We start from the raw sequence: 27268 nt of genomic DNA, 5'->3' as shown, positions 1-27268 counted from the left end.
CAGTACTGCACGTTTCACAAAATTTTTACGTTGGCTATTGTAGTAGGAGGAGCCGAAGAAGCGCAGGACTTCAGGCAGGAGGAGTGGGTGGAAGGAGCAGCTGTGATGGGGGGGGGGGGGGGGGGGAGCTTTTCTTGGGCAACTAACTGGAATAGCCTGCAGTTTTTTCGGCCCCACTGACTTGCGTCTTCGTCACTGCTCAGGTGTCGGAGGAAATGTGTAAGAATTCTTCGCGCACAGAAGGCGTAGCACTTCGTCGCGGCTGTATCTTGGAGGCCTTGCGATTGGCTAAGCTCTACAGGAAAACATGGCTTTAAATTTTTAAGATGCTTCTAGACCATTTTATATGAACGGCTTGAGGTTGGCCAGCCTTTTCATGACTAGAAAGAGTAGGAGGAAATGATGTTGCAATGAAGTCCATCATTGGCTAGGTCAAGAGTCCACATTAGTGAACTGAGGTGTGCTAATATCTAGAATGTGCCAATACTCTGATAGGTTTCCCGCTGATACGTATCACTGGAATGTGTAATTTCAAATAGTACCGGCAAAGCGTCCAGTTATCCCACAGAAACTTAGGCTGAGGAAGCTCCAATTTATGCCACTAAGCGGATTCGTTTTTTCTCTCTAGGAGCAGAGGAAATAATCAGGGCTTCTCTATGGAGCTTTACGGGTTCTGAAGTGCTCACTGACGACCACGCACTTTAAGCCTCTGCTACTGTCAAGTGTTCAAGCACATTGTTTTGTCTCGTGACCAGACTATTTCAGTTACTTTGCATGCAGGACTTTACTGTCGCAACCACACATCCTCTATGTTAAATTCACATCTGCACATCACTCTGTCTCTGCACCAACTGCAGCCTTTATTAGATCAATTCCGTAGACTTTTTCTCCACCAATATTATTGATGATATACGCACCATGGCTTGAGAAATGGGGAGCTGTAACGATAAATGTGTTTTGTTTCATCATATTTTCTCTGAGAGCTTGTTGTCAGCGCCAATCAGGATGGAGGTTTCTATTAACAAAGAGGCTAGACAGTATCAACCATTTAAGTGTTCCTGTCGTGGAAAACTTGCGCGCGCACGCGTAGTTGGAGGCTTTGGAGATGGGTATTGTGCTAATTCTGCACTTAGATTGAGCAATTAATTGAATGATGATGTACTGATAAATTTTGCAACTTTCTTGATTTTTTGTAATGAATATATTGTTGGATTCTTACTATTCTTGTTGAAGTAGTAGTATTCTTTGCCGCACTGATCCTGAATAGGTTATTTGAGTACGTTGATCAGGATCAATTTTTGTGTAATGCCAGAGGGCGGTGAACCATAGCAGGGCTTGTGAGAAAATCGCTACCCATCCTAGAATTATATAGTCTTAGCCGCTTGTAGTCGCAATCCATTTTGGACTGCTCTGCATACCGGAGTTATCTGTGCAGTGAACGTGTTTTATTCCCAGTCATCCAGAATACTCTCACCAACCTCAAACTGATAAACGTTATACAGATCGTGAAGTGAAATTTCGAGTCGTCATATCTTACTCCTGTGCAATTCAGAGGTGGTTACGTGCTAGTCACACGAGTATGTGGTTTGTTCTGTTCTTTGACGTTTTAATGTTTGTAGAATTAGCCGTAGGTGAAATAACTGAATTTAAATGTGAATTAAGCAAAAGTGACGCTACATGTGCATTGTGCGAATACTCCGTTTCTATCAGATTAATCGGTAAATACCCGTGTAAACTGTCTTCTGATAAATACTGGTATTTCTACGCCAAGATGTCAGCCTATGCCGTTTAAGAACTTCACGATGGCAGTTGCAGTTTAAGTAAACAAATTTGTGTGAGAGGGTTCTACTATGAAAACATCGACACTTTGCGAATATAAAATTTCATCATTTTTACTCATTCTTGGGAAATTAAAACCAGAGCAGCAGTGTATACAAGTCCACGGGTACAGGAAAGTAAGTTGTTTCCGTTTGTACAAGTATTTTTTCTGTACGTTTCAGAGGAAGTAATTCTGTTATAAGAAACTGACGAGTCATTGGTATGAAATACGTCTGTAGTCCACTAAAGTTTTCCAGTACTCCAGGGCGGTCACTGCTACTGCTCCCTTTCATTCTTGCTCGGCGGCGGCTGCTGGTGGTGGTACGTTAGACGAGGCATCAGGCAGGTTTCCACCAGCTCCTCCATCGCCTCAGTCACCCTCCTACGGAAGCGATCGTCCCGCCGGTACATCGCCCTCACCAGAGCCGCCCTGTTAAGAAGGAAGCACTCCAGGTCGGCAGCCTGCGAAGCAATAACGACGAATTGATGTCGGTTAACCTCCTGTAACTGAACCTTTAACGTGATGTGTGTATTTACAAAGCGAAAGTGGAGAAGCTTATAAGCTCTACAAAAGTGACAATTACGGAGCTCCTCGAGAAGCTTAGAATACTGTTTAATTGATTGGGATCCTCGCCACGTAGGACCATGAATACATGACGTCCACACTAATTTGACTATTCTGAATAGTCAAATTTTACTCATCGGTGAGTTCCACTGAAATACAGAAGAACAGACTGGTAGACGGTTGATGAAGGTTAATGTCCCGTGACAGCCAACTTACGAAGTGTCAAGAATCAGCATCGATGTGTCTAGGGTTTTACTAGAGCCGCCTACATACATTTGCAGTGGGACGAACTAATACTGAATTACAGTAATTGGAGCGTTTCATAATTTCACTCTATTCCATACTCTATAAATGGGAAGAAATCGTATGGTACCATGGGAAATATCAGCTGTCATGCCCTTCTGAGTCAACTGAATACAGGCGAAGGAGTGAAACGACATTTGAAGAGAAGCAGAGTCCAAATATATCTATGAAACTGTTTACGAGTTATGCGGAACGAAATTAAGCGAATTTCAATAAGGTATTAGTGGTAAGAGCGAAGGCGCACATTTGATATTGTATGAGAGTGACCTAACTAGAAACAAACCGAGACTTTTAGAGGTCACAGGAAAAAGAAATGGCAAGTCTACAACAATCTGCCCGTTGGAGAAACCATGGATAATAAATGGCCCTTTAAGGAGTTAAAAGCTCTGAAACCGCACTCTGTCAGCTATGACATTAGTTATACATATTGTGCAGCTCAAATTGGTAAGCATTTTCTTATTGAAATTGAGCAATATTTTCCTTGCGACTGCCGCTGTGCCTCAGTGGTGTGATGTAGGTTACATAAGCAGCTCCGCAGCAGTGGGGCTGGATACAATGCGCGGTTCCACTGAGCTAGGGACGCTATCCACGTGGCTACTGAGCACGTAACGCTTTCGGAAGGTTCACAAAGCCAACCAATGGGAGAGCAGAGATCGGTCACGTGGGAGATGTGAGTTGGCCGGCGAGACAGTGGCCACAGTAGGTGATCGCCAGCACTTCCCATTGAGGGCGAAATGCTCTCCACCACTATGTGCGGTTCCCTCTGCGGTCGTACGAGACGACAAACAAACGCACCCCGTAGATTAGGAGAAGGTGAATAAATCTCCAAACTTTTTTATTCCATGTGATAGAATGAACGGGATCTGTCCTCGATGCCCACCTACGCTCCTTAACCCATCCTGACGCGTACAACATTTAAACTAACCTTCCCAAGCTAACAGACGCCCTCTTTAGTCCAATAGATAATTACTTGAAGGTAATTGTTTAAGTTTGACAGGAACATTTAAATACCTGTCTAATGCCTGTTTCCACAGAAGCGATACTTCTGCAATGTTTAGTGGGTACAACTTGATAATAACGTCTACTACACTAGAAGTACGTAGTCTGCAGTAGTAATCCTGTACTCTGCACTGCTGTGCAGTTCATTATAAACTGCCTGGCAGAGGGTTTAGCGAACTCTCAGGCTGTTTCCGTACATTCTCTAACAGTGCCCAGGAAAAACCAACACTCGAATCTTTCAGAGCGAGCTATGATTTATTTTATTATGATGATCAAAAAGGGCTCAAATAGATCTAAGCACTATGGGACTTGAAATCTGACGTTATCAGTCCCCTAGACTTAGAACTACTTGAACCTAACTAACCTGAGAACATCACACACATCCATGACCGAGGCAGGATTCGAACATGCGACCGTTGCAGCAGCGCGGTTCCGGACTGAAGCGCCTACAACCGTTCGGCCACAGCGGCCGGTTACTATGATGATCACTCCTCCCTTTGTAGGTGAGCACTAACAAAAGATTCTCTCACTGAGGACAAGACGGCCAGAGTGGCCGAGCGGTTCTAGACGCTACAGTCTGGAGCCGCTCGACCGTTACGGTCGCAGGTTCGAATCCTGCCTCGAGCGTGTGTGTGTGTGATGTCCTTAGGTTAGTTAGGTTTAAGTAGTTCGAAGTTCTAGGGGACTGATGACCTCAGCAATTAAGTCCCATAGTGCTCGGAGCCATTTGAGTCAACTGAGCCAACTGAGGACAAAGTTAATGAAAAATTTCATGAAATTACTCTGGTGCACAGACAATCTTTCTTGCATTAATGTATGCTACCCCACTTTGCGTATCATATCCGCCGCACACTCTCCCATATTCAGTGATAGTGTAAAATGAGCCATCCTTCTTTGAACTTCTCCGGTGTATTCCGTCAATGCTATCTGATGCGCATCCCGCACACGCACGAGAATACTACAGAAAACGGCGTAAAAGCATAGTGCAAGCAGTCTCTTCAGCAGAGGGGTGGAAAGTGAGCTGTTGCGGGCTCCCGTTAGTGGCCGCACTGCTTGTCCGCTGGCGCTGTCATCCAGCGATGATTGCGTTATACAAAGTTTCTTTTTCTTGGACTAAAGACACTGCGTTATTTATGGACATGAAAGGAACGCCAGTGTATGAAAGGACCCTTGCTGTTCATGTGTATTGATCACATTGCAGACAATATTAATAGTAAAAGTCAGGCTACTTGAAAATGATGCAGTCACCTACACTACTGGCCATTAAACTTTCTACACCACGTAGGTAACTGGCTACAGACGCGAAATTTAACCGACAGGAAGAAGATGCTGTGATATGCAAATGATTAGCTTTTCAGAGCATTCACACAAGGCCGGCGCCCGTTGCGACACCTACAACGTGCTGACATGAGGAAAGTTACCAACCGATTTCTCATACACAAACAGCAGTTCACCGGCGTTGCCTGGTGAAACGTTGTTGTGATGCCTCGTGTAAGGAGAAGAAATGCGTATCATCACGTTTCCGACTTCGATAAATGTCGGATTGTTGCTTATAGCGATTGCGGTTTATCGTATCGCCACATTGCTGCTCGCGTTGGTCGAGAACCAATGACTTAGCAAAACATGGAATCGGTTGGTTCAGGAGATTAATACGAAACGGCATGCTGGATCCCTACGGCCTCGTATCACTACCAGTCGAGATGACATGCATCTTATCCGAATGGCTTTAACGGATCGTGCAGTCACGATCCCTGAGTCAACAGACGGGGACGTTTGCAAAACAACAGCCTTCTGTTGCTCGGAGACCATGGCTGCGGTTACCCTTGACCCTGCATCACAGACAGGAGCGCCTGCAATCGTGTACGCAACGACGGACCTGGGTGCACGAATGGCAAAGCGTAATTTTTTCGGACGAATCCAGGCCTTGTTTACAGCATCCTGATGGTCGCATTTGTGTCTGGCGACATCGCGGTGAACGCACATTGGAAGCGTGTATTCGTTATCGCCATATTGGCCTATCACCCGGCGTGAGGGTATGGGGTGCTATTGGTTACACGTCTGTCACCTCTTGTTCGCATTGACGGCACTTTGAACATTGGACGTTACATTTCAGATGTGTTACGACCCGTGGCTCTACCCTTCATTCGATCCATGCGAAACACTACATTTCAGCAGGATAATGCACGACCGCATGTTGCAGGTCCAGTATGGGCCTTTCTGGCTACAGAAAATGTTCGACTGGTGCCTTGGCCAGCACATTCTCCAGATCTCTCACCTATTGAAAACGTCTTGTCAGTGGTGGCCGAGCAAATGGGTTGTCACAATACGCCAGTCACTATTCTTGATGAACTGTGGTATCGTGTTGAAGCTGCATGGGCAGCTGTACCTGTACGCGTCATCCAAGCTCTGTCTGACTCAATGCCCAAGCGTATCAAGGCCGTTCTTACGGCCAGAGGTGGTTGTACTGGGTACTGATTTCTCAGGATCTATGCACCCAAATTGCGTGAAATTGTAGTCACATGTCAGTTCTATTATAATATATTTGTCCAATGAATACCCGTTTATGATCTGCATTTCTTCTTGGTGTAGCAATTTTAATGGCAAGTAGTGTATATGTAAGTACTATCTGAGATAAGCTGCATATCTACTCAGTCAGATCTTGATAAGATTTCAACGTGGTGAAGAGTTTGCAACTTACTCTAAATGTTCAGAAAATTAATGTTTTGCAGTTCATAAAACGAAAAAATGTATCCTATGATTGTAATATCTGAGTCATATTTGAAATGGGCCAACTCATACAAACACTTGCGTCTAACACTTTGTAGGGTCATGAAATGGACGTGTCACATTGCTTCACTCTTGACAGACTTGTTTACTGGTAGAATTCTGGGAAGTACAATTAGTCTACAAAAGAGATCGCTTAAAAATCGCTGATTTGATAGCGTCTAGATTATTTCCCAATTTCGTAAGACTCGTACCGGATAGAACTAACAGGGGATATTGAACGTATACAGAGATGGGCAGTTCGAATGGTCATAGGTTTGTTTAATCCGTGGGAGACAGTCACAGAGATACTGAAGTAACTCACCTGACAGAATCTTCAAGAACCCGCTTTAAATAATTTTAGGCGCATACAACCCCTTATGTGTCTGTTACATAGGGATCGTGAAGGTAAGGTTATAATATTTACTGCACCTACAGAGACATTCAAACAATCATTCTTCCCGTGCTCCATACATAAATGAAACAGGAAGAAACCTTTGTAACTAGTGTGTTCGAGAGTACTATCTGCCACGCAGCTCACGGTTGTCTGCAGAGTGTAGATGTAGATATAAAAGCATCTGATGAATTCTGTTCCTATTCTAACTGGCGTTAGAAAGCACCTGATTGTCTTTACTGCAACTTTGCAAGGCAGACATAAATTACTGATTTTTCTGACACTCGCTTTGCACTGAGAAAAAATTGCAGTTGCGAATAACGCAACTTTCAGAAAGATTATTTTAGATTTAGTGGCTTAGATCGATTTCATCTTTGAGTAGTTTTGTAATTCCTTTTTCAGTGGACGCTGAAATTGCGCCTCTTAAAATAGCTTACTGACCTTCAGTGTCGTGTGCCCACTGACAGTTTCCCCACTGCAGAAAATACGGCACTGAAAGGTTTCACAATGAATTCCGTCGAGAACAGTTTCCACAGTTGCTCAAATTAAATCGAATTTTAAGATTAGTCTTATTGAAGTAGTAGATCAGTTCCGAAGTTAAAGTGATCTTAGGAAGATAACATGTATTAATTTAATAGCTCTTCAATAAAAATCCACGTGTTCTTGGATTATTAAGTTGTGTCGTTTTTGCTACAAGAACTTAAGTCGACGACAGCGGTATTTCATTCTCTCTACCTCGATACTCCTACACCCGAACGTGCATATCTACGAAACTGAACAACAGATTATGGAACATTTCGTACTGATCGTAATTGCTGCCAGTCTACGGAATATATTAATCTGCGACACTGCAGGACTCATTACAGCATTATGAAGTGAAAAGGTTATTGTTTGTTTGCTTCTTTGTCACTCTGTTGTACCTAACTGCAGGTGGTCAACCGCTCCTCTGTAGTCTGCTGGTCTAATATGACAAAGCTGGAACTACACATTAACGCTGAGAAGAAGGTTGGACGTGAAGAGAGGCCCCATTGCTGCAGGAGCAAAGCAAGATGTCATATCTGAAAATAGAAGCACTTCCATGGCAGGAAACCGAGGACCAGTTCAACCATCCGTGAGTACTCTGCCAGTATTAATTTTAAGAAATCAAGAAGATTATGCTGAGTCTTCTTTTAGTGTTCAACCCTGAGATTGGTTTGCAGCAGAGCGCCATTGCTCTCTTCTGTCTGCCGTCCTCTTCATTTCCACGTATGTGTTACATCCAACGTCATTCATGGCCTGTTGCATGTATGATATCCTTGGTCACCCCCGCCGATCCCATTCCGCAATAGCTCCTTCTGCTATTGTTCCAGTGATTATGTGTCGTAGGATGTGCCCTACAAGTTTGTCTCCTCTTATTTGGATGTGCCTCCACAGAGATCTTGTTTCCTTTACTCTTCTAAGCACGCCTTCATGTGTTACTTTGTCTCTCCAGCTGATCACCCTTCTACGGCACCACATCTCCAGGGCCTCTAGCTGTCTTCTCTCTTCTCTTCCATTGTCCCAGTTTCACATCCGTATAGGGCCACACTCCAAACGAAACATTTTATTATACGTTTTCTTATTTCCAGACATATTGTTGCTGGTTAGTAAGATCCTTCTCCAATTAAACGCAATTTTGGCCTTTTGTATTCTGCTCGCAATTTCTTTTCGGCTTCTAGCATCCCTTGTGGTTTTGCTTTAGAGGTAAGTAAATTCCTCTATCACTTCCAGCTCCTGTCTTCCAATTCTCATTCTCAGAGGTTCATATTGTGCTCCTGTACTGCATACCATCACTTTAGTCTTTTTCTTGTTTATTCTCAAGCCATACTAATTGCACAGTAGTTTTTCATTCTTCTGACGACTTCCTCTAAATCATCTTTTGTCTCCTTGAGTATAGCAGTATTATCCCCATAACGTAGCATGTGTCTCTTCTGCCCATTAATTTTGATCCCGACCTCAGTAGTTTCCCGAACTTTGTCTATAGCTTCCTGAATGAAAGCACTGAATATAAGAGGAGAGAGCACATCCTTGCCTTACCCCTTTTCTAAAGTTTGCTTCTTGTTCCTGGTGACAGTTCATAATCACTACCACCTCATTCTTATAGAAACTGAGTATCACACGGATGCCTGTACTTTATTCCACTTTTCCCCAGCACTCTGAACATCTCTTGCCAGAAAACATTATCAAATGCCTTTTACATGTCTACAAGTGCAGTGTACGTTAGTTTATTTTTCTGTCATTGCTTTTCGATAACGAGTCTCAGTCGCAGAATCACCTCTCTTGTTCCCAATCCCCTTCTGAAACCAAACTGATCTTCACTCAGCATCGACTCCACCTTCTCTTCAATTCAGAACTATTTTTATGTTAATTTTTGATGCATGTGATGTTAGGCTTAGAGTTCGGTACTTTTCACATTTTGTAGCTGCTGCCTCCTTTGGTATAGGAACAATGATGCATTTCTCGAAGTCTGTCGCTATCTCTCCCGTGTTATAGATGGACCTAATAAGTTTAAGCATGATCATTTTCATGCTGTCACCAGCATTATTTATTAGTTCTGCAGGGATGCCATCAATACCGGTTGCTTTGTTGTCCCATAGTTCTTTTAGAGCTCTGTGAAATTATTCTTGCAGAATATCATCTCGTCTATTTGTTCTTCTCTTCCTGTTATTTCCACCGAAAGAGGTGATCCTGCATACAACTTCTCTCTGTATTCTTTTCATCTCTTCACCAAACAGAATTCTCCCCTCTTACTTTTCTATTGTGCCTGAGAGTGTTTTACGTTTGCTGAAAACTTTATTTGCTGTTCTGCAGGCTAAATCAGTTCTGCCGTTTTGCATATTTTCTTCCGCTTCCCTGAACAATTCTTCAAGAAACTTTTCTTTTGCTTTCCTAGCTTCTCTGTCAACTAAATTCCTTCGTCTTCTGTATTCAGCTTTTCCTTGTTCATCAGTTGCATTTTTGTATTAGCTCCTGTTTTCTATAAGCTCTGAGTATAAAGGGCCAAAAGAAGTGGAGATTCCACCAATAAATGGGGTACCGACAGCATGGCACCACAACCACATTGTGGGGATCGTTCGTTACGCGAGAGTAAACAATGAGTGAGCCTTGTATGACCAATGCGTAGATGCTTAAGACAGTTGGCTCCTTCAGAGACGAGCGGAAGAAAGAGCGCCAAACCGCAGTAGGCTCCTCGATGATGCAGATAAGTGCACCAGATGTCATTCCACTTTTGGGCAATCCACATTTCTGGAACTGGAACTGCATTTTTTTTGAGGGGGGGGGGGGGGCCAACTGCCTTTAGCCAAACAGTCAGCCAGTTCATTTCCTGCAATATTCACATGACTTGGTGGGACCCAGAGAAAGTGACCTGAGCAGTTGGCACAGCCAAGGGCAGATAGGTCATGGACTGCAAAGACTGGTGGGTGACCAGAGTAGCATCGGTCAATAGCCTGCAGACTGCTCGTTGAGTCGGTACAAATAAAAACACTGTGCAGGGAGGCCTGACACAAAATAGGGGGCTCTGTGAATGGCTAGAAGCTCTGCTGTGTACACATTACACGATCCCGTCAAACGGTGTTCTAAGCCAGGACCCTGGAATAGCTCCGTCTTAACCTGTGGTCTTGGCACCATCCAGGGGGGGGGGGGGGGGGGAGGAAACGCAGAGGGCCCATTCCAGGTAGTGGCGATGGATATCCTGACAGATGAAGTCAGACGCATTCGAACTGGCAATCCCGCCAATGAACGATTGTCAGGAGGGATGTATCCCTAGTTTGCAAGGAGGACAGGGTACATAGGAGGGTCAGGGAATTGGCGAATGGCGATTGCGTAAGAAACTAGGATTGGCGCCATCGTATTTGTAGAGGGGGATTCCCTCTGTCCTTGTGAGGTGACTCAATGGGACTAGTGCGAAAGGCACCATTTAGCAGACACACCCCACAATAGTGAACAGGGACAAGTATTTCCGAGAGGGAAATATCTACTGAGCAATAAACCTGACCACCATAATCTAGTCTGCACAAGACCAGAGCATAGTGAAGATGAAGTAGGGTGGTATGGTCTGCACCTTAAGATGTGTGGGCCAGGATACCCAGAACATTAAGCTTCCGCATGCATGTCTTTAGGTGGCGAATACGGGGCAGCCACCAGCTTTTTGCCACAAATAAATCCCAAGAAATGGGTCTGTGCTACAACATCGACCAGCTGGTCGCCTAAGTAAAGTTCTGGGTAGGGGGTGTACTGTGGGTCGGCAACAAAAATGCATAACCCGCGTTTTGGAGGGAGAAACGAAGCCATGGGAGATGGCTCATGCAGAGACCCATCGGATGGCACCTAGGAACCAGCACTCAGCAGATGCTACCAAGGTGGAACTGCACCAGATGCAAAAATCGTCTACTTACAACGCTGGGGTAACCACAGGCCCAACAGATGTTACAAACCCACTGATGGCTATGAAGAAGAGTGCGACACTTAACACAGAACCCTATATGATACTTTTCTCCTGAATCCGAAGTGGGTGAAGTACCAACTCGAATCTGGAAGAGCTGGTGAGATAAAAACTCGTGGATAAAAATCTCAAGTGGGCCGCACAAGCCCAGTCTTTGTGCTGTAATGGCGCCAAGTCATGTTGTATGCCTTCTGTAGATCACAGAAGACAACGACAAGGTGCCGGCAGTGAAATGCTGTTTCCAATCTGAGTAAATACTCAGTTGGAGATCGACCTTCCCAGAAGACACACTGATACAGGGACAAAAGCCCTGAGATTCGAGTACCCAACATAATCTGAAGCTGATCATCCTCTCGAGTATTTTACGAAGTACATTCGTCAGACTAATAGGGCAGTACTTGTCAAGAGGTTGGGTTCTTCCCAGGCTTAAGGATGGGAAAATTATGCTGTCTCGCCATTGTGACGGGAAAGCACCCATGAGCCGAATGCAGTTAAAGACCCTCAGGGGATGTTGCCTCTGGGGAACGCCCAAGTGTTGGACCATCTGACTGTAGATAGAATCTGGGCTTAGGGCCATGTCACGTGAAAAGAGCCTGCAAGAAATCCCATTGAGTAAATGGTTCATTATAGGCTACAGCGTGGCGTGAGTTTAAACAGAGGGTGTTTGTTCAACTCAGCATTTCTGCCAGAGAAAGGAAGCAGGATAGGAAGAGGACGCCAGTGCCATCGCGACGTGTTCTGCAAGGACAAATGAATCAGTGCACAGAGCACCTTGGAGGTTAAGATCCTGGACAGTTGACTGTCAGTGGCAGTCCAGTTGGCTATGGAGCTTGGACCAAACCTGTGATGATGAGGCATATGTCCCCAGGGAGGAGACGCAGTGTTTCCAGGATTTCTTTTTACTCTACTTAATAAGGTAATGAGCCTTAGCATTGGGACACACACAAGCGAGGAGGTTCGTCTGTGAAGGGTTTCACTTAAATCGCTGCAGCGCCCAGCTGTGGTCCTGAACACCAACTGCTACATCCTTGATCCACTACAGTACCGGTTGACGATGACATGGACCTGTGGATGGGGGCGACAGCAGCGCCACCAGCATGAAGAATAGTGACAGAGACGCACTGCACGACACACATCAGTGCAATTTGAGAGGCAGGGGTTTAAGTGCACAGCAGGCATATATAAGGACCAACTGGCCTTGCGGAAAGACCAACAGGGGGCCCTGACTGCTTGGTGGCAGCAGAGGAACGGTAGAATCACTTGGAAGTGGTCACTGTCACGAAGATCATCATGGGATGACCATTGTAGGGAAGCCACGAGAGCTGGGGAGAAGATGGTGAGATCAACAGCAGTGAAGGTGCCATGAGTGGCACTGAGGTGGGTAGGGGAACCATCATTGAGGAGAGACAAATCGAAGTCTGTAGTAAGTTGGTCAATTTGGAGACACATACCCCTTCAAGCGGCACTCCCCAAAGAAGGGAGGCACTTCGGCTGGGGAGGGGGAGCAGTTCTCAGATGGGAGATCGTCGGAACTGCCAGGAAAGGGGCAGTGGAGAGGGGATGGGGCTGAGTAAAGGAACAAGTAAGAAGGGGAGAGGATGCAATTGAAGCAAAAATTAAAGAAAGTGATACTGGATATAGTCTCATTTTTGGCGAGCCTCAGCGTAAGACAGGCGATCCAGGGACTTTTAGTCTTGCATCTTTTTTCTCTCTTTTAAGCCAGGCAATCCTGCAAGTGAGGGAAGTGGCGGTCATGACCGTTTAACACAGGTGGTGGAACACAGGGGCTTCCCTCATGGAGTTGGTGTCCACAGTAACCACACAGAGGGTGGGAGGTATCCCTCTCGAAAGGCAGAATGAAAGCGCTGGCGTCGGTGCTGTTGTCTTTGCAACCCTGCTGCTCACGTCGAACAAAATGAAGGCCGCATCTTTCCAGATTAGACCGGAGTTAATCAGTTGGCAGGATGAGGTCCCTATGGAAAAAAATAGCTTTGTGGCGGTGATTGTGTTCCCATCCGCCCTGTTACAGATGACGTAATGGGGAAAGTGTTTCATTCCAAGACTGCGAGCTTGGCCCTTCTCTCATGATGTAGCCAGTGAAAGGAGGGCTGCCGGCTCATCCAAAGTAGTATTCAAAGATCCTTCACCATTCTAAGAGACGGTCATTCGACAACGGCCAGAATTTTGCAGCTTGGTACACTTACTCCTACTCCGATCAGGGACTCTCCCATGGCCACCATTCAGTCACAACAAGGGCCACCTGTCATGGTAGCCATTGCCCTGAAGTCCGACGCTCCAGGAAGACAAGCAACCACTCCTTGGCATACATGGGGAGTGTACAGCTGAACTATCAGTAGTGTGATCCCTGTGTTGTCAAGGGGCTCAGCCGGATGGATACGTAACAGCCCCACCCCACAGACTGGCTAAACAAGCCAGTGACCTTAGTGGACGGGAAGAAGAGAGGAAGGAATGGGGACGCAATGGAGGTAACTCTCCCCCAAATGGCTCACACTAAAAATAGAAAATTTAGAAGTGGAGGTCAACTTCAAGCGAGGACCTGAACGATAGGAAGGATGAAAGAACAGGCAGAAGGAACAAAATTGCAATAAATACAGGGAATCAGGTAAATAGCCAGATCGATATAAATCGTAACACCGCGAGAGGGGAAGGAGTGAGAACAGGTTGAGAGGGCAGAATGGGCTGCGAATGCTTCGGGACCCCTGTGCGCCACGCACGGACTCACGAAAGAACTATGAGACCCATGGGGGGAGGGGGGGGGGGAGATGGCTGAATATCAAGTACGAGATTCCTGGGAAGGGATAAAAAAACCGAAAATAAAATTTCTTTCACTGACAAACATAGGAAACCAACATGGTTGCTTTACAAACTGACACGTGAAGCCTTACATGACAAGATGTAGCATAGAAGCATGCACGGTAGCGTGAATTTGCTTTCTGCCGTGAAGCAATTGTTATAAGGTAACTTAAGTTAATTTTTCATTCGATGGCCATTTTGCGCAACACACGATTGGTCTTTCACTTCCGCAAATGCTATGCACATGTTGCATAGAACAGTAAATATTCCTTGCAGTATCTTACTGTAATAGTTATGAAAATGCAAGGAACGCTAACGTGACTACAGACTCAAGCGTCAGCTGTCGATCGTGTATTACCGGCAGTCTTGAGTCCTGTTCGTTCGTAGGAAATTGCGAACCGCGCGCGGATCTTGTCCTCATGGTGATGCACATGCCGAAGTGCAGCCAGACAGCTCACGTGCCCCTCCTTGCTTTAGCAGACTAGTTGCATTTGTAAATACATTGCCAATCAATAGCCGTGTTTGGTCCGCTTTCCCCCCCACAACATTTCTATGTGATCGTTCCAATTTAAGTATTTTGTTGAATTTACAGCATTTACATTTGTGTGTTTTATCCCGTAACCGAAATTTAACGGATTTCTTTTACTACTCATGTAGGTGATTTCCCTTATTGTCACTATTTGGAGGTAACTGCCACTTTCTGCACTACACAGGTATCTTGTCCAAATCGTTTTGATTATCTAATGACTTTTTAAGACGGTGAATCACAGGGTTTCCTGCATACAATTTACGTGGGCTACCCGAAGTGTGTCTTAAATCGTTTATGTAGATTGGGAACAGCACAGAGCCTTAACACTACCCCGGGGAACGCTAAATTTGGTTGTGGTTTACTCTACAACCTCCCTACAGTTCCTAAGAACTGTGATCTTTCTGACACGAAATCACGAATTTAGTCACATAGTTGAGACAATACGCTAATTCTGGAATATTTGGTCGTCGTCTTTGGTGAAGTAATTTCGGGAAACTTTAGTAACTATTCTTTACTTGCGCTATCATCAGTAACGCCACCATTGTTATCGCGCATTCAGAGTATTAATTGTGTCTTTCCGCTGATGTCCTTTACATACGACCCGAATATCTAGATTGTATGCCAAATTTCGGGACAGTTTCGTTGAGGAAACTCTAAAACGCATTTGGTACTGAAGTTCACTAACTTTGCAATTGTGTAAAACTTTGCCTATCTTAGTTTGTGAAAGTAAGTTGCCCTACAAAAATAAGAGTAATAAGGCCGCCGACAAGACAGATGTGTAGGTCGACAACGCACCATTTTTAAACTAAACTTGGCGCCATGCCCTCCGATTGGCCGTGGAATTGCCCTGTTGCCGTTCGTCGGTTGAGGGGCAGCGTTATGGTTGTCGGTTCACACACACAGATGTTCCTCGCCCCGTCACTGCCCCAACGTGATATGCACATGTGTCGAATAGGCCTTGCTGTTAGTCTCTACTCACGCCAGAGACAGCCACACGTAAGCTTGGCTACGGAGCACACACACGTCATCCGCAGTTTAGTCATTAAGTAAGCATGGCGACACAGTATTCCATTGAAGGAGACCGCGGACCGGTGTGGCCAAGCGGTCCTAGGGGCTTCAGTCTGGAACCGCGCGACCGCAGGTTCGAATTCTGCCTCGGGCATGGATGAGTGATGTCCTTAGGTTAGTTAGGTTTAAGTAGTTCTAAGTTTTAGGGGACTGATGACCTCCGATGTTAAGTCCCATAGTGCTCAGAGCCATTGTTTTGAACAACGAGACTTTTGTTTATGGTCTAGCCCACGGTAATGCGCATGAAGCTTGACGCTTGCATGAGGAACGGTACCCAGCAAGACGCCACCCACACCCGCAAACGTTTACAACAATTCAATGGCGACTTAGCGAAACAGGCTCGTTCGCGGAATAGCATGGTGTTGCTGTAAGACCTCTAACACGACAGAATGTTTCATTTGTGGAGACTGTTCTCGAGCCCTTCGAGGAAGCACCTACGAGAAGTACTTGAACGGTCGGACACGACATGTGTCACTCATCTGTTAGTCTAGGGCTTTGTCGGTGGTTTCTGCGACGTGTTGCACGAGATCCCGATTTCCCTGTCATTGTGTTGTTTATCGACGGGTGCACCTTCCATGGGATGGCCTTTACAACACTCGAAACGTTCATTACTGGGCAACGGAAAATCCTCACGTAACGTACGTCCCCAGACACAAGGAACGATTTTCGCTCAATATTTGGGCAGGCATTGTGGGTGTCCTGATTGGGCCGGTCCGTCTACCTCCTCGACTAACGGGACAAATTAACTTTACTTTTTGGAGGAAAATCTACTCGCTCTGCTGAAAGATGTTCCCCTGAACAGACGGCTACTCATGTGGTTGCAGCATGATGGGGCGCCCGCACACAACAGTCGTGCTGTGCGTGGACATTTAAACGAACTCTTCTACAGCCGGGTAATTGGCAGAGGCGCTCGAAGGACATGGCCCCAGATCTCACGCCACTAGGCTTTTTCCTGTGGGGAATCTTCAAGGTTCTACTTCACACACCCAGAAGCGAACCACCTATAAGCGAAGAGGAATTAATGCATTGCATTCCACATGCCGCCAATCACATCGGGGCAGTGCCAGGATTATTTGAAAGGGTTCGGCAGAACACCGTTCGACGTTACCAAGCTTGTTTCGCGTCAGAGGGTCTCCAGTTCGAGCACCTTCTTTAAATAATGTCCTAGCTATAAAAAAAAGCCTTTTGAGAGCCGACAATTTGTAGAATACCTTCTGTACACGAACTAAGTTGTTGACGGGTTCCTTCCCGGTACGAATTATCGTGAAACTAGAATGGATGTGTTGGGACCGCGGCGGATTCGCCTCCAGCCCCTAGAGTGGAAGGCTGGCGCTCTACCACAGAGCGTGCGGGCCGCCTTGGATACACAGGTATCTCCGGCAGGCAAAGTGTTCGCGATTATGCGTTGTCCGGAGCATCTGGCAATAGGGCAGTACCGCGGCCAACCGGAGCGCGTGGCACCAAGTTTCCATAGTTTGAAAACTGTGGACTGTCGACCTGCACAATATTAATAATTTTGCTTGTTACTGGCATCACCTATCCAGGGTTAAAATTTGGCGACAATTGTCTCCACCGCGTATAATGAAATTTGGAAGGTTACCTTATATAATGAGAAGACACGGACAGTTAATTTTTACTCAGAGAGGCAACCAATTGAAAACTGAGATAACTGATTAACAAAAAAAAAAAGTTAGGACGTGTCCAGTACTACTTTCTACATTGTATGTTCAAAATTTCTGGGTCTGAAGTTTCTACTAAGTACACATCCTCAGGCAAATAATTGCCCCGTCTCTGTAAAATAATTCTTCCCTTTGCACCAACTTTACTTCACTGATATGTGCTATTTTGTCGACACGCCTACATAGCGACGCTTTTCTCAGATATGGATGTCACTGTTTTCCGGCTCAATGTTTCTTACCGTCATTTGGTCTCAATTTTTATCTGCATTTGTTATACAGAGTGGTGTAAGACTGGTCGTCGAACTGTAGCATGAATAAAGTATTCATGCTGCCCACGGTTCTCAGCAGTATTTTATGATAATATGTCTAGCAACTAACAAATGTCAAGAGCTTCCTTAGAGTGTTTTTGTTCTGGTCAATAACAAGCAAAATCATACCGAGACGGTAATTTTAAGGTGCTTGTTAAGTGACGTAGGTTCATTCAGCCTCATGCCTCAGGAGCAGAGAAAGTAGCACGGTCATTTTGGGGACTAGAGTATGTGGGAGGAGGAATGTTTTACTGTTCTTCCAGTACTGCCATCTCATGGGCGTGGGCGACTCATCCTGATCAGTTGCGGTGGTACACATTTTGACACAGAGGTAACAGATTCCCGAAAGTGCATTTCAGAGGCGATTACCTTCAAACATGGTAATTAATTAGTTTTGTGTTTCATTGATCAATCTCAGGGTGACCGTTATGATGCGGTAAGTCAAGTGCACAAGAAATGCACTCATGAATGAAGTGTTTTACGACTTAAAATTTTTATTATCTATTCCGCTCTTTTAAATGGCACAAAATGCATATACTTTGCCTACAGATTTATTTATATATTCCTCTTCAAGAATTCATCTATGGTATGTATGTGTAGCAAGGAATACGAAATTAACTCATGTCTGTTGTACTACAAAGCAGTGAGTAAGCATCTAGTAAACATTTGTGATCGTGTCTCGTATGGGTTAATGCAGTTACATTTAAGTAAAATGTTGTTAATTAGTTAATCATTCATTCACACAGACAATACAGTAATCGCCAGCAGTTACAGTGTCAACAACTACAAGGTCTCTGAAGGTGGGAGCATGTGGAGCCGGCGACCAACTTACTCCGCCCTTACAATAAATAGCCTACTGCAATGTCTCAGCGTACTAATTTATGTAGGTTACCAATTATAACAATGTCGGTAAATATGCTGCCCTAGGTGCCGCTCCACAAAGTTATTTTTGGTTCTTGAGCAAAAGCGTTTGACCACCACTGATTTGAGACAACCATGACACGAAATGAAGTAAAGAGCAGCGTGGAGGTGACGAAGTCGTACTAAGCAGTTACCCGGGAATGATCTCCCAGGTCAAACGAACAAATCTGAAGGACTAGGGCTTACAAATTATTTTTAAACACCGTCACTTGTAGAACTCATGGAGCCTATTCTCTGTGATAATCTGCATTTGTGTACCGTCTCTCTTCGAAGGGTAACAAAGTGTACCGAAGCACACGGTCGTAAGAGGAATAACGTGTTAGGGACTACATTCGCGCAAGCATTTGCTTCAAACATATTCGAAATATATTTCGCAAAATAGAAGATACTGTGTTATACGTGTTTACCTTATTCCACATCGAGCTGTAAATGTTGAATTAAGTGAATGAACTACAGAGAAATGGCAAAGTAAGAACTCTTGCCAAAGGCAACAACCGCACGTGTCTCCGCAATGTAATAGTACGATACGAAAGAAACAGTGACCATATATTCCACATTTTTGTCACGAGCTGTCTGTAATAACACACAGTGCGGAGCTGGATATTGGATTTACGGAACTTTAGAAACATTTGGAATACGCTTTATTGAGTCTAGATTGGTGAATTAACAGTACGAAAACCTCGTGTGTGTTTCTCTATGCTTGCTACTTTGCAGCACCACCCTTTTCTAGACATGCTGACGTCAGTTACAGCTGTACGAGCTTGTATTTACAGACGTTTTCAGAGCACCAATGACAGCAATAGTATCACTACTAGAAGAGATATACTGCTAAAACAGAGAAGTTCGAAAAATAAAAATTGTCGAAATTTGCACAGTGAGAATTTCTTACACAAGTACGAAAAACCGGTATTGTAATTAGTCTGCATCTGTTGTTAAATTGGTACCTTTTTTATTGGCAGCGTTGTGGCTTGCAGGGTGTAGACGGCGAGGATGACGGCCAGTGGCTGTGTTTCCACGCATGACTGCATGAAGACTTGCAGCGGCAGAACGGAGTCTATGTCGAGGTCGTGATGGCGCAGCACGTCGGCCAGTGTGTGGTGGTACAGCTCCAGAAGATCCCTGCCGTACGCCCTCCGCAAATCGCGCAACATGCCCCAGTGCATAAAGATCATTACGTCATGTGCTGGAGGCTCCAGGTGCACCGTCTGGAAGTCCACCAGCCTTACTGACAGCTCGCCCAAGGCGTCCTCCGCGAACAGCAGGTTGCTTATCCACAGGTCTCTGTGGCACAGCACATTGCGATACCTGCACAGCAAACCAGAATGTGGAGTGGAGCACAAAGATAATGACTACTCAGTTGGAATCCGCCACGTGCAGGATTAGGGGGAGTAGGGATCAACAACACCGATTGTGACACACACCAGATATGACGTAGGATGAGTTAGTTTGTACGACTTAGTTTATAGGAAATTACGTTAGGAACTGCAGCGAATTTAACATCGAGGCCTGCCCAGTGCCAGGGGCATGCTCTTCGGGATTAGCTCGAAGAGCAAGTCAGATTAAAAGGAGCTTTATATCTTTCACTGGCACACATGTGACGGTGCACAACATATTTAGTTATAGGAATTAGATATAAACTGTAGATGTTAGATATTAGATGCCCATTGATTGTTAAACAATAACTGTAGCTCACTTACCAAACTGAAACTAGCTGCAAACTTAGTATAAGTGTGTAAGTGTTATGACCCACTAATGAATTAAGGAAGTGGGTTAACTTTGTATAATAATGGTTTGTTAATAAAGAATTTTTTTAAAAAAGAAAAAAAGAATGACTAATGTCAATTATGTATTTGCTTCAGGACAGATTTCAATTTCAACCACGTGGTTAACTCCATTCGTCATAAGAAAAATGCCACAAACACACACGCTTTAAGCAAGGATTTTGGAAGGAGGTTTTACTGAATCGCGTCTGGAAAAGAAAAAACAACAGAAAAGCAACGTTTTGGAATATCTTCTATAGTAGAAGATTTTATGTGAGTTGGATTAGGAACTGAAGCACTACAAGTATGAAGTTTACTTTCGACAGTGACTGATGAAGTCCAAAGTTAGTTGGTTGACTGGAGAGGTTAAGGGAACAGGTAACGAGGTAATCACTTCTTTGATCCGAAGGTGGTAGATCCAGAGGTAGAGACATTCACGGAAACCGTTTTCTGGTCTAGTCGGGAGATTCGTAACACTAAACAACGAGGAAGATAAAAGCGTAATTAACACCCTTTGTACAGTCGATAATAAAAGGGATATGAAGGCAATAGGGAAGTCTCCAGGGCTCTGCATGCAACAGGAAATGTCCCGTCTATAGTTGTCCCACCCCTGATCCGTCAGTCATGAGCGACCCCTACTCAAGAACATGCAACATCCAGAACTGAAAATTTGGCTCGGCAGAAAGTAGGGAAAGCTAAGCTAAAAATGATTGAAAAAAGAGCGGTAAGTCGTCAAGGAGGTAGGGTCAGGGATTCCCCAATCGTAACATAGCGGGGGGCGCCTCGTCCCCATTTACCCTGGCCGCGATCCGGAAATAAGATCGCTTAAAACATTGTAACTGAGAACAAAACACCTTCTTGGAGGAAACTGCGAAACAGTTCAGTATCCTGTGAATCGTGCGCCAATATTCGATGCAATAAGTCAGGAAGTACATGCTTAGCACATAGGGTCAAAAGGATATATATATATTTGACTGACCGCTGCAGAGACGACACAGGTCTGTCGATTCATCCTGGGATAAGCAGAAGGGAAAGCCCCATTCTGTGGTCCATTTGATTGAGCGGAGTTTGTTAGATGGTATAGAAGGCCATCAGTTGTTCCTTCTCAGAGGGATCTGGTCTGCACCAGCAATTCCGCACCTGAGATCGGCAAAGCGAACCGGGAGCGATTACGTGCTCCTGTAGTCAGATGGCTAGTTCATTACTTGGGACCCAGAAAGAGAGAACTGAACAGGCAGCACGACGAAGGTAAACGAGAATGTCATGATAGTTGAGGCCAAAGGTTGCCAAGCATAGCTTGGTCAATAGCCTAGAGACGGCCCATTGTCCATTCATTGTAAAACACTGTCAACAGGGGCATGTTTAATGAAATGGAGAGCTCTTTTAATGGCCGTAAACTCACTACACATTCCCAGCAGCGAATGGACGTTTGATAATGGCCAGATTTATGCAGCTTGATACACTTCATGTGCAGAGCATCGACGACCCTGATGCCATCTATTCCTTTCACGGTCTCTCTCCATGGGCACTGCCCATCACAGCAAGTGCTATCTCGCACAGCAGCCATTGTCAGGAGTTCCGAAGCTCCAAGAAGACAAGCAGCTACTCTGTGGCATACATAGGGAGGCAATAACTCAGTTGTAAGTAGTGTGACGCGTGTATTGTCAGGGAGCTAAGCGAGATGGGTACGTAACAGCCCCTCCAAATAGACTGGCAACACCCGCTGGTGACGTAGTGAGGCAGAGGGGGGGGGGGGGAGGGAGGGCTACGTTGGGGAAGGAAGAGGGGAGGGGGGGAGTCGACACTACATGTTAGGGATGGAGTTCTTTCCCAAATGGCTCACACTAAAGAAAGAGAACTTAGAGGTGGAGGTCAAACGCCATGGGAGACGGAAAGCGGCGAAAGGGATGAAAGAACAGCCAAGAGGAACAAAATAGCAAGGAATACAGACAACCAGGTGGATAGGCAGGTCGACATAGAACACCAAAATATTGGAAGAAGGGGCAGCTGGAAAGGCGCGAGGGGCACAGAGAAGGAAATGCAGCCCAGGAAGGAAGAATGGGCTGTAATAGCTGAGAGTCCCTATTCGCCACGCACGAACTCAAAGAACTGTAACCCCCTGGTGGGAGTCATGAACCACGTCTTCAGTAACTGTATGGAACAACGTCTCAGGGTAAGACAGCTCTGCGGTTGTGTACAAAATAGAGGGCTACGCCAGAGCACCTTTGACACAAACTTCATGACAGCGACATGCTATGAACTTATCTGTTTTAAGGGATCATGGGAATACGTGAAATATGCAAGTCAATGATGTCAATGACTGTTCTTTGTGGGTACACTGATTCTGACATAGGTTCACAGGAAGCAGAAACATTTGTAAGACTGACTTACGTCATAGACTGAAAGCCCATGAAGTCAAGATGACACACGAAATCTTCCTTTTTGATTGATTATGCGTTTCGGGTAACAAGTAAGCCACCTTCAGATTATAAAACATTCTCGATTACTATTGGTGCTACTATTCAGTTATTGTTAAAATCTTTCTTAAAATGACAACATCTATGCAAGACATAAAATCAACTGTACGTCGTTCATGGCCGCTGTAATTGACCGATGGGCGAAAAACGAAGGCTAATGCTGTCACAATTTAGTAACTGACACTATCAGAATTTACATAATTTTGTAGCGGAGGTCATCACATGAACGTCACAGCAACTGATGATTGTCTGTCACAAAGTGATTTAAGCACTGTGTGTTTCCAATTCCTAACATTAAAAAATTCCTGGTCGACAATATCAAACTATTTTTGTGACGTTACGTGATTGGTCGATAAGAAATCAACTCACCACAGGGCGGTTATGATGTGTAACTCATTATTCGTGTCTTTTGGCTGTGAAAATTCCCGAACGGAGAAACGCCGAAGGATACTAAGGTAAAGTGGAAATAAGCTGTCAGATGCCGAACACGTACCTCACACATTATGACGATGCTACGGGCGATCTGGAGTGAATGGTGCCTATTGTTGCATACTGTAAGCCTACCCCTATCACTCTAGACCCAGTTCCTTTGGGAGGCAGACCTTCGTTGGACATTGTGCCAACGGAGTGAGTTTAGATTCGAGCACGCTTACCTACATTGTGCCAACGGAGTGAGTTTAGATTCGAGCACGCTTACCTTTTCAGACTCAATTGAGGTTGGTATGGTGAGCTAATAAATCCTGTTCGAAGGGACGTAGCCAGAATGAATAAAAAGAGAGATACTCAAGTCTACTGAATTAAAAAATGGTAACAGTTGATGGAAGATAAGATGTCTAACTGTGGTAAGAAGAGCGTAAATCTAAGAATTTTGGGGGAAGAAATTTTTAATAAAAACGCATTCGGATTTAAGTAGGCCAAAGGTTTAAAATTAAGTCACGTGTGCGTAATGAAAAACAGAACGTCTAATACCAAGGTTGGCTTTGTTTTGCTTTAGGGCGCAGAAAACAACTGAGGCCTTACGCGCCTAAGTCAGAACTACAGAACAGGAAGACAAATGTTAAACGACTATACGTCAGTCCCTACTGACATAATAGAAGAAAGCTAATAACACGCACTCGGAAGAAGGGCGAAAAAAGACACCATAATGAAACGGATGTCCAAAACTAGAAATTAAATAGCGCTAGCCATAATGCGTTTGCGGATAAAAAGTAAAACGCGGTTGACAGCCGGCGCGTCATTTGCTAAAACAGTGAATATCTCAGACGGCAGACCCAAGCGGGAACGTGAACAGTTAAAAAGGGGTATTCCATCAGGAAGTGGCGGACAGTTAAAAACTGGGCGCAATGTGTAACAAGTGGTGGGGTAGTGCCACCTATCAAATGACGAATAAAATGACCTCCACCCGGCTGAAGGGAACATATGACCTTGCTAGCTGAGGTACGAGGACTGCAGCCTTGGCAGCAGCGTCAGCAGCCTCGTTTCCTGGCAGACCGACATGACCAGGAAACCACAGAAGAATCACTATGGCTCCACAAAGAGTGAGCAAGTGACGTTTCCCTGGACCCGATGCACTAAGGAATGGGTGGTCTACAGCGCACATAGACTTTGAAAGGTACTGAGTGAGTCAATATAGGACAACTGAAAAGGCTGTGTCGTTGGATGTACTCCGTGGCCTGATACAGGGCGAAGAGCTCGGCTGTAAATATTGAGCAGTTTGCCAAAAGCCGATATCTAAAGATACTGGTGCCAATGACGAATGCACATCCAACCCCACAGTCAGTCCGCGAGCCATCAGTGTATACAAAGGTACTATCACAAAATTCCATGGGAAAGTCGTGAAACTGAATGTGATATACCGAGGCTGGCATGGTGTCCATAGGAAGCGAATGAAGGCCAAAGTCAACACGGGCCACTTCATAAAGTCAAGGCGGTGAAGGGTTCACACCTACCAAGAAAGTTGCAGGTAGTGTGAAGTTAAGCCACCGTATGAAGTGCCGAAAGTGGACTCCAGGAGGGAACAAAGAACAGGGGAGCGCCCCATACTAGCAATCAAAGGAATCGCTGAAGAAGGTGGCATAGGATGTGTGGCCATGTATGGCAGACAAACAACGTTCATACCTGCTGAGGAGAAAGACACGATGGTAGGGCAGTGGTAGTTCAGCAGCTTTAGCATACAGACTGAACTGGGCTAGTGTAAAAGGAACCCATTGCCAAATGGAGGTCATGATGGTGGATAGTGTTGAGATGACGTGAAGAGGGAGGGGCATGCAAACGCATGAACAAAGCAACCAGTCTAGTTTCGAATGGACAAGGGTCTGGTACAAACGGAGGAGGGTGGTGGTTCGATCAGCACCCCAGGAAGTACCATTGAGGAACTGCATACAGTGTGCTGCCAGGTAAGGCACATGGGAGGACCAAGAGTGTTTCGTATCGAGCATGAGGCCCAGGAATTTCGTAGTTTCAATGAACGGAGGGGGTAACAGGACCAAGATGTAAAGATAGTGGTAGAAACCATTTGCGCCCCAGAAATTCATACAGACGATATTGTCAGTAGAAAAGCGATGGACATTGTCGCTGCTCCAGGGCTAAAGACGATCAAGGCATCGCTGACGGCGGTGCTTAGTGAGAGAGGCCCGTGGAAAGCTGCAATAGATCGCAAAACCATCAACAAAAAGGGAGCGGGAGATTCCCACTGGGAGACAGGCGACTATAGGGTTAATTGCGATAGCAAAGAGGATGACGCTCAGGACGGAACCCTGAGGCACACTGTTTTCCTGGATGAAGGTATCCGACAAAGCAGAACCCACATGCACCTTGAAAACTCAGTCTTAAAAATGCTTGAAGGAAATAGTGCAGGCGGCCATAGAAGCCTGGTATGTAAAGAGTATGGGGGACAAGAGTTCTCCAGGAGGTGTCTTAGGCCTTCGCTAAATCGAGAAGCACGTCCAATGTCTGGGATTTCCGCAGAAAACTATTAAGACATGGCAAGATGGTCAACTGCAGAACGCTGCACTCTAAACCCACACTGTACATACATCAGTAAATTGCGAGACTGACCAACATACCAGCCAGGCACGAATCGTACGTTCCATCACCTTTCAAACGCAGCTGGTAAGAGATGGGGGTGGTAGCTAGAAGGAAGGTTTTTGTCCTTACCGTGTTTAGGTGTGAGTATGACAGTGGCTTCACGCCAGTATCTGGGAAATGTGCCCTCTGCCCAGATGCAGTTTTGTATGTTAAGCAGAAAGTGCTTGCCCGCAGGAGAAAGGTGGTGCAACATTTGAATGTTGACGGCGTCTCTCCCTGGGGTGGAGGATCGGGATGAACTAAGAGCATCATTTAGCCTCCCCTCATACAGAAGGCGGTATTGTAGCAATCAAGTCGAAGAGAAGGGTACCGTGTGAGCCAGCTCCACTCGTATCTGATGCAGTAAGGCAGGGTGATTGTGAGAAGAGCTCGAAACTTCCGCAAAATGGCGATCCAATGTATTGGAGATAGCAAGAGGGTCCACGATGACAACGTCAACTACTGTCAGGTCGGAAATTGGAGAAAGGATCTTGGTCCCAGAGACCTGTTGGAGGTTGGCCCTCACGACAGATGGGGTGGAGCTGTTAGAAGAACTAGTGAATGAAATCCTGCTAGCTCTTTTGGTATCCAGACGAATGTGACGACACTTTGCACGCATCTGTTTATAATGAATACAGTTCACCATCATAGGATGACTCAAAAACACGGAGAACACGTCGTAAGGTGTCAGGCAAATCCAACACCTTCCATGAAAACCCTGGACATGATAAGCAAATCCAGTAGTATGTCACATAGCTCCGCATACATCGTGACATTAAATTAACCAAAGTAATACGAGTAACAAATGAGCAAATGGATTACCACAGACTAACAAGAATGCCTAAATGCATGTCACACATTCCCACCGTGAGACAGACGGAGTTCTGAGGGGAGAAACGAGAACAGAAGCCGAGAGCAGAACCGTGTTTAGCTAGAAGGCCCTACGATAATGGACGGACTGGACACCCACGTCGCCAGCTAACCACTAGGACAACGCCAGCTGCAAATTTTAGCATGAGACTTTTTCGCGTCTCTGTTACGTTGCAAACTTTAAAAACATTGCCCCACCACGAAAAGTGTAACGTTTCTCAGTGTATAGACAAAATTTTTGTAGGAGCAGCTTAATGTTAACATTGAGACACTTATTGGTCAGATGAAAACACAGCCAGATAGTTTTTCTTAAACCAACTTCGGTAAATGGTGGTAAGGAGAAGTTAGGAGAAGTAAGTTAGTTCCGAGACGGCGAGCTCGATGGCTGCTGCGCCGGCCGCCGGCCCCTGACGAACACCAACAAGGTAATGAACGCACGCGATGGCGCGTAACAGCGCATAAAGCTTCACGC

At 45.3% G+C, this 27268-nt stretch overlaps 1 protein-coding gene across 1 annotated transcript in view; it reads right to left on the bottom strand.

Annotated features, from left to right (window-relative positions):
- Positions 1-1878: 1878 nt before the first annotated feature.
- The window catches only part of LOC126336306 (uncharacterized), a 54918-nt gene continuing 29528 nt past the window's right edge, over positions 1879-27268 (bottom strand). The window contains exons 3-4 of the mRNA XM_049999846.1: positions 19568-19928; positions 1879-2280 (exon numbers count right to left, since the gene is read on the bottom strand). Of these exons, the coding sequence (XP_049855803.1) occupies positions 2095-2280; positions 19568-19928 (547 nt within the window). The 3' untranslated portion in view covers positions 1879-2094. The remainder of the gene's footprint in view (positions 2281-19567; positions 19929-27268) is intronic.

The sequence above is a fragment of the Schistocerca gregaria genome, chromosome 2, assembly GCF_023897955.1.
Source record: "Schistocerca gregaria isolate iqSchGreg1 chromosome 2, iqSchGreg1.2, whole genome shotgun sequence".
In the NCBI taxonomy this organism is placed as follows: Eukaryota; Metazoa; Arthropoda; class Insecta; order Orthoptera; family Acrididae; genus Schistocerca; species Schistocerca gregaria.
This window is presented reverse-complemented; position numbering and strand designations above follow the sequence as displayed.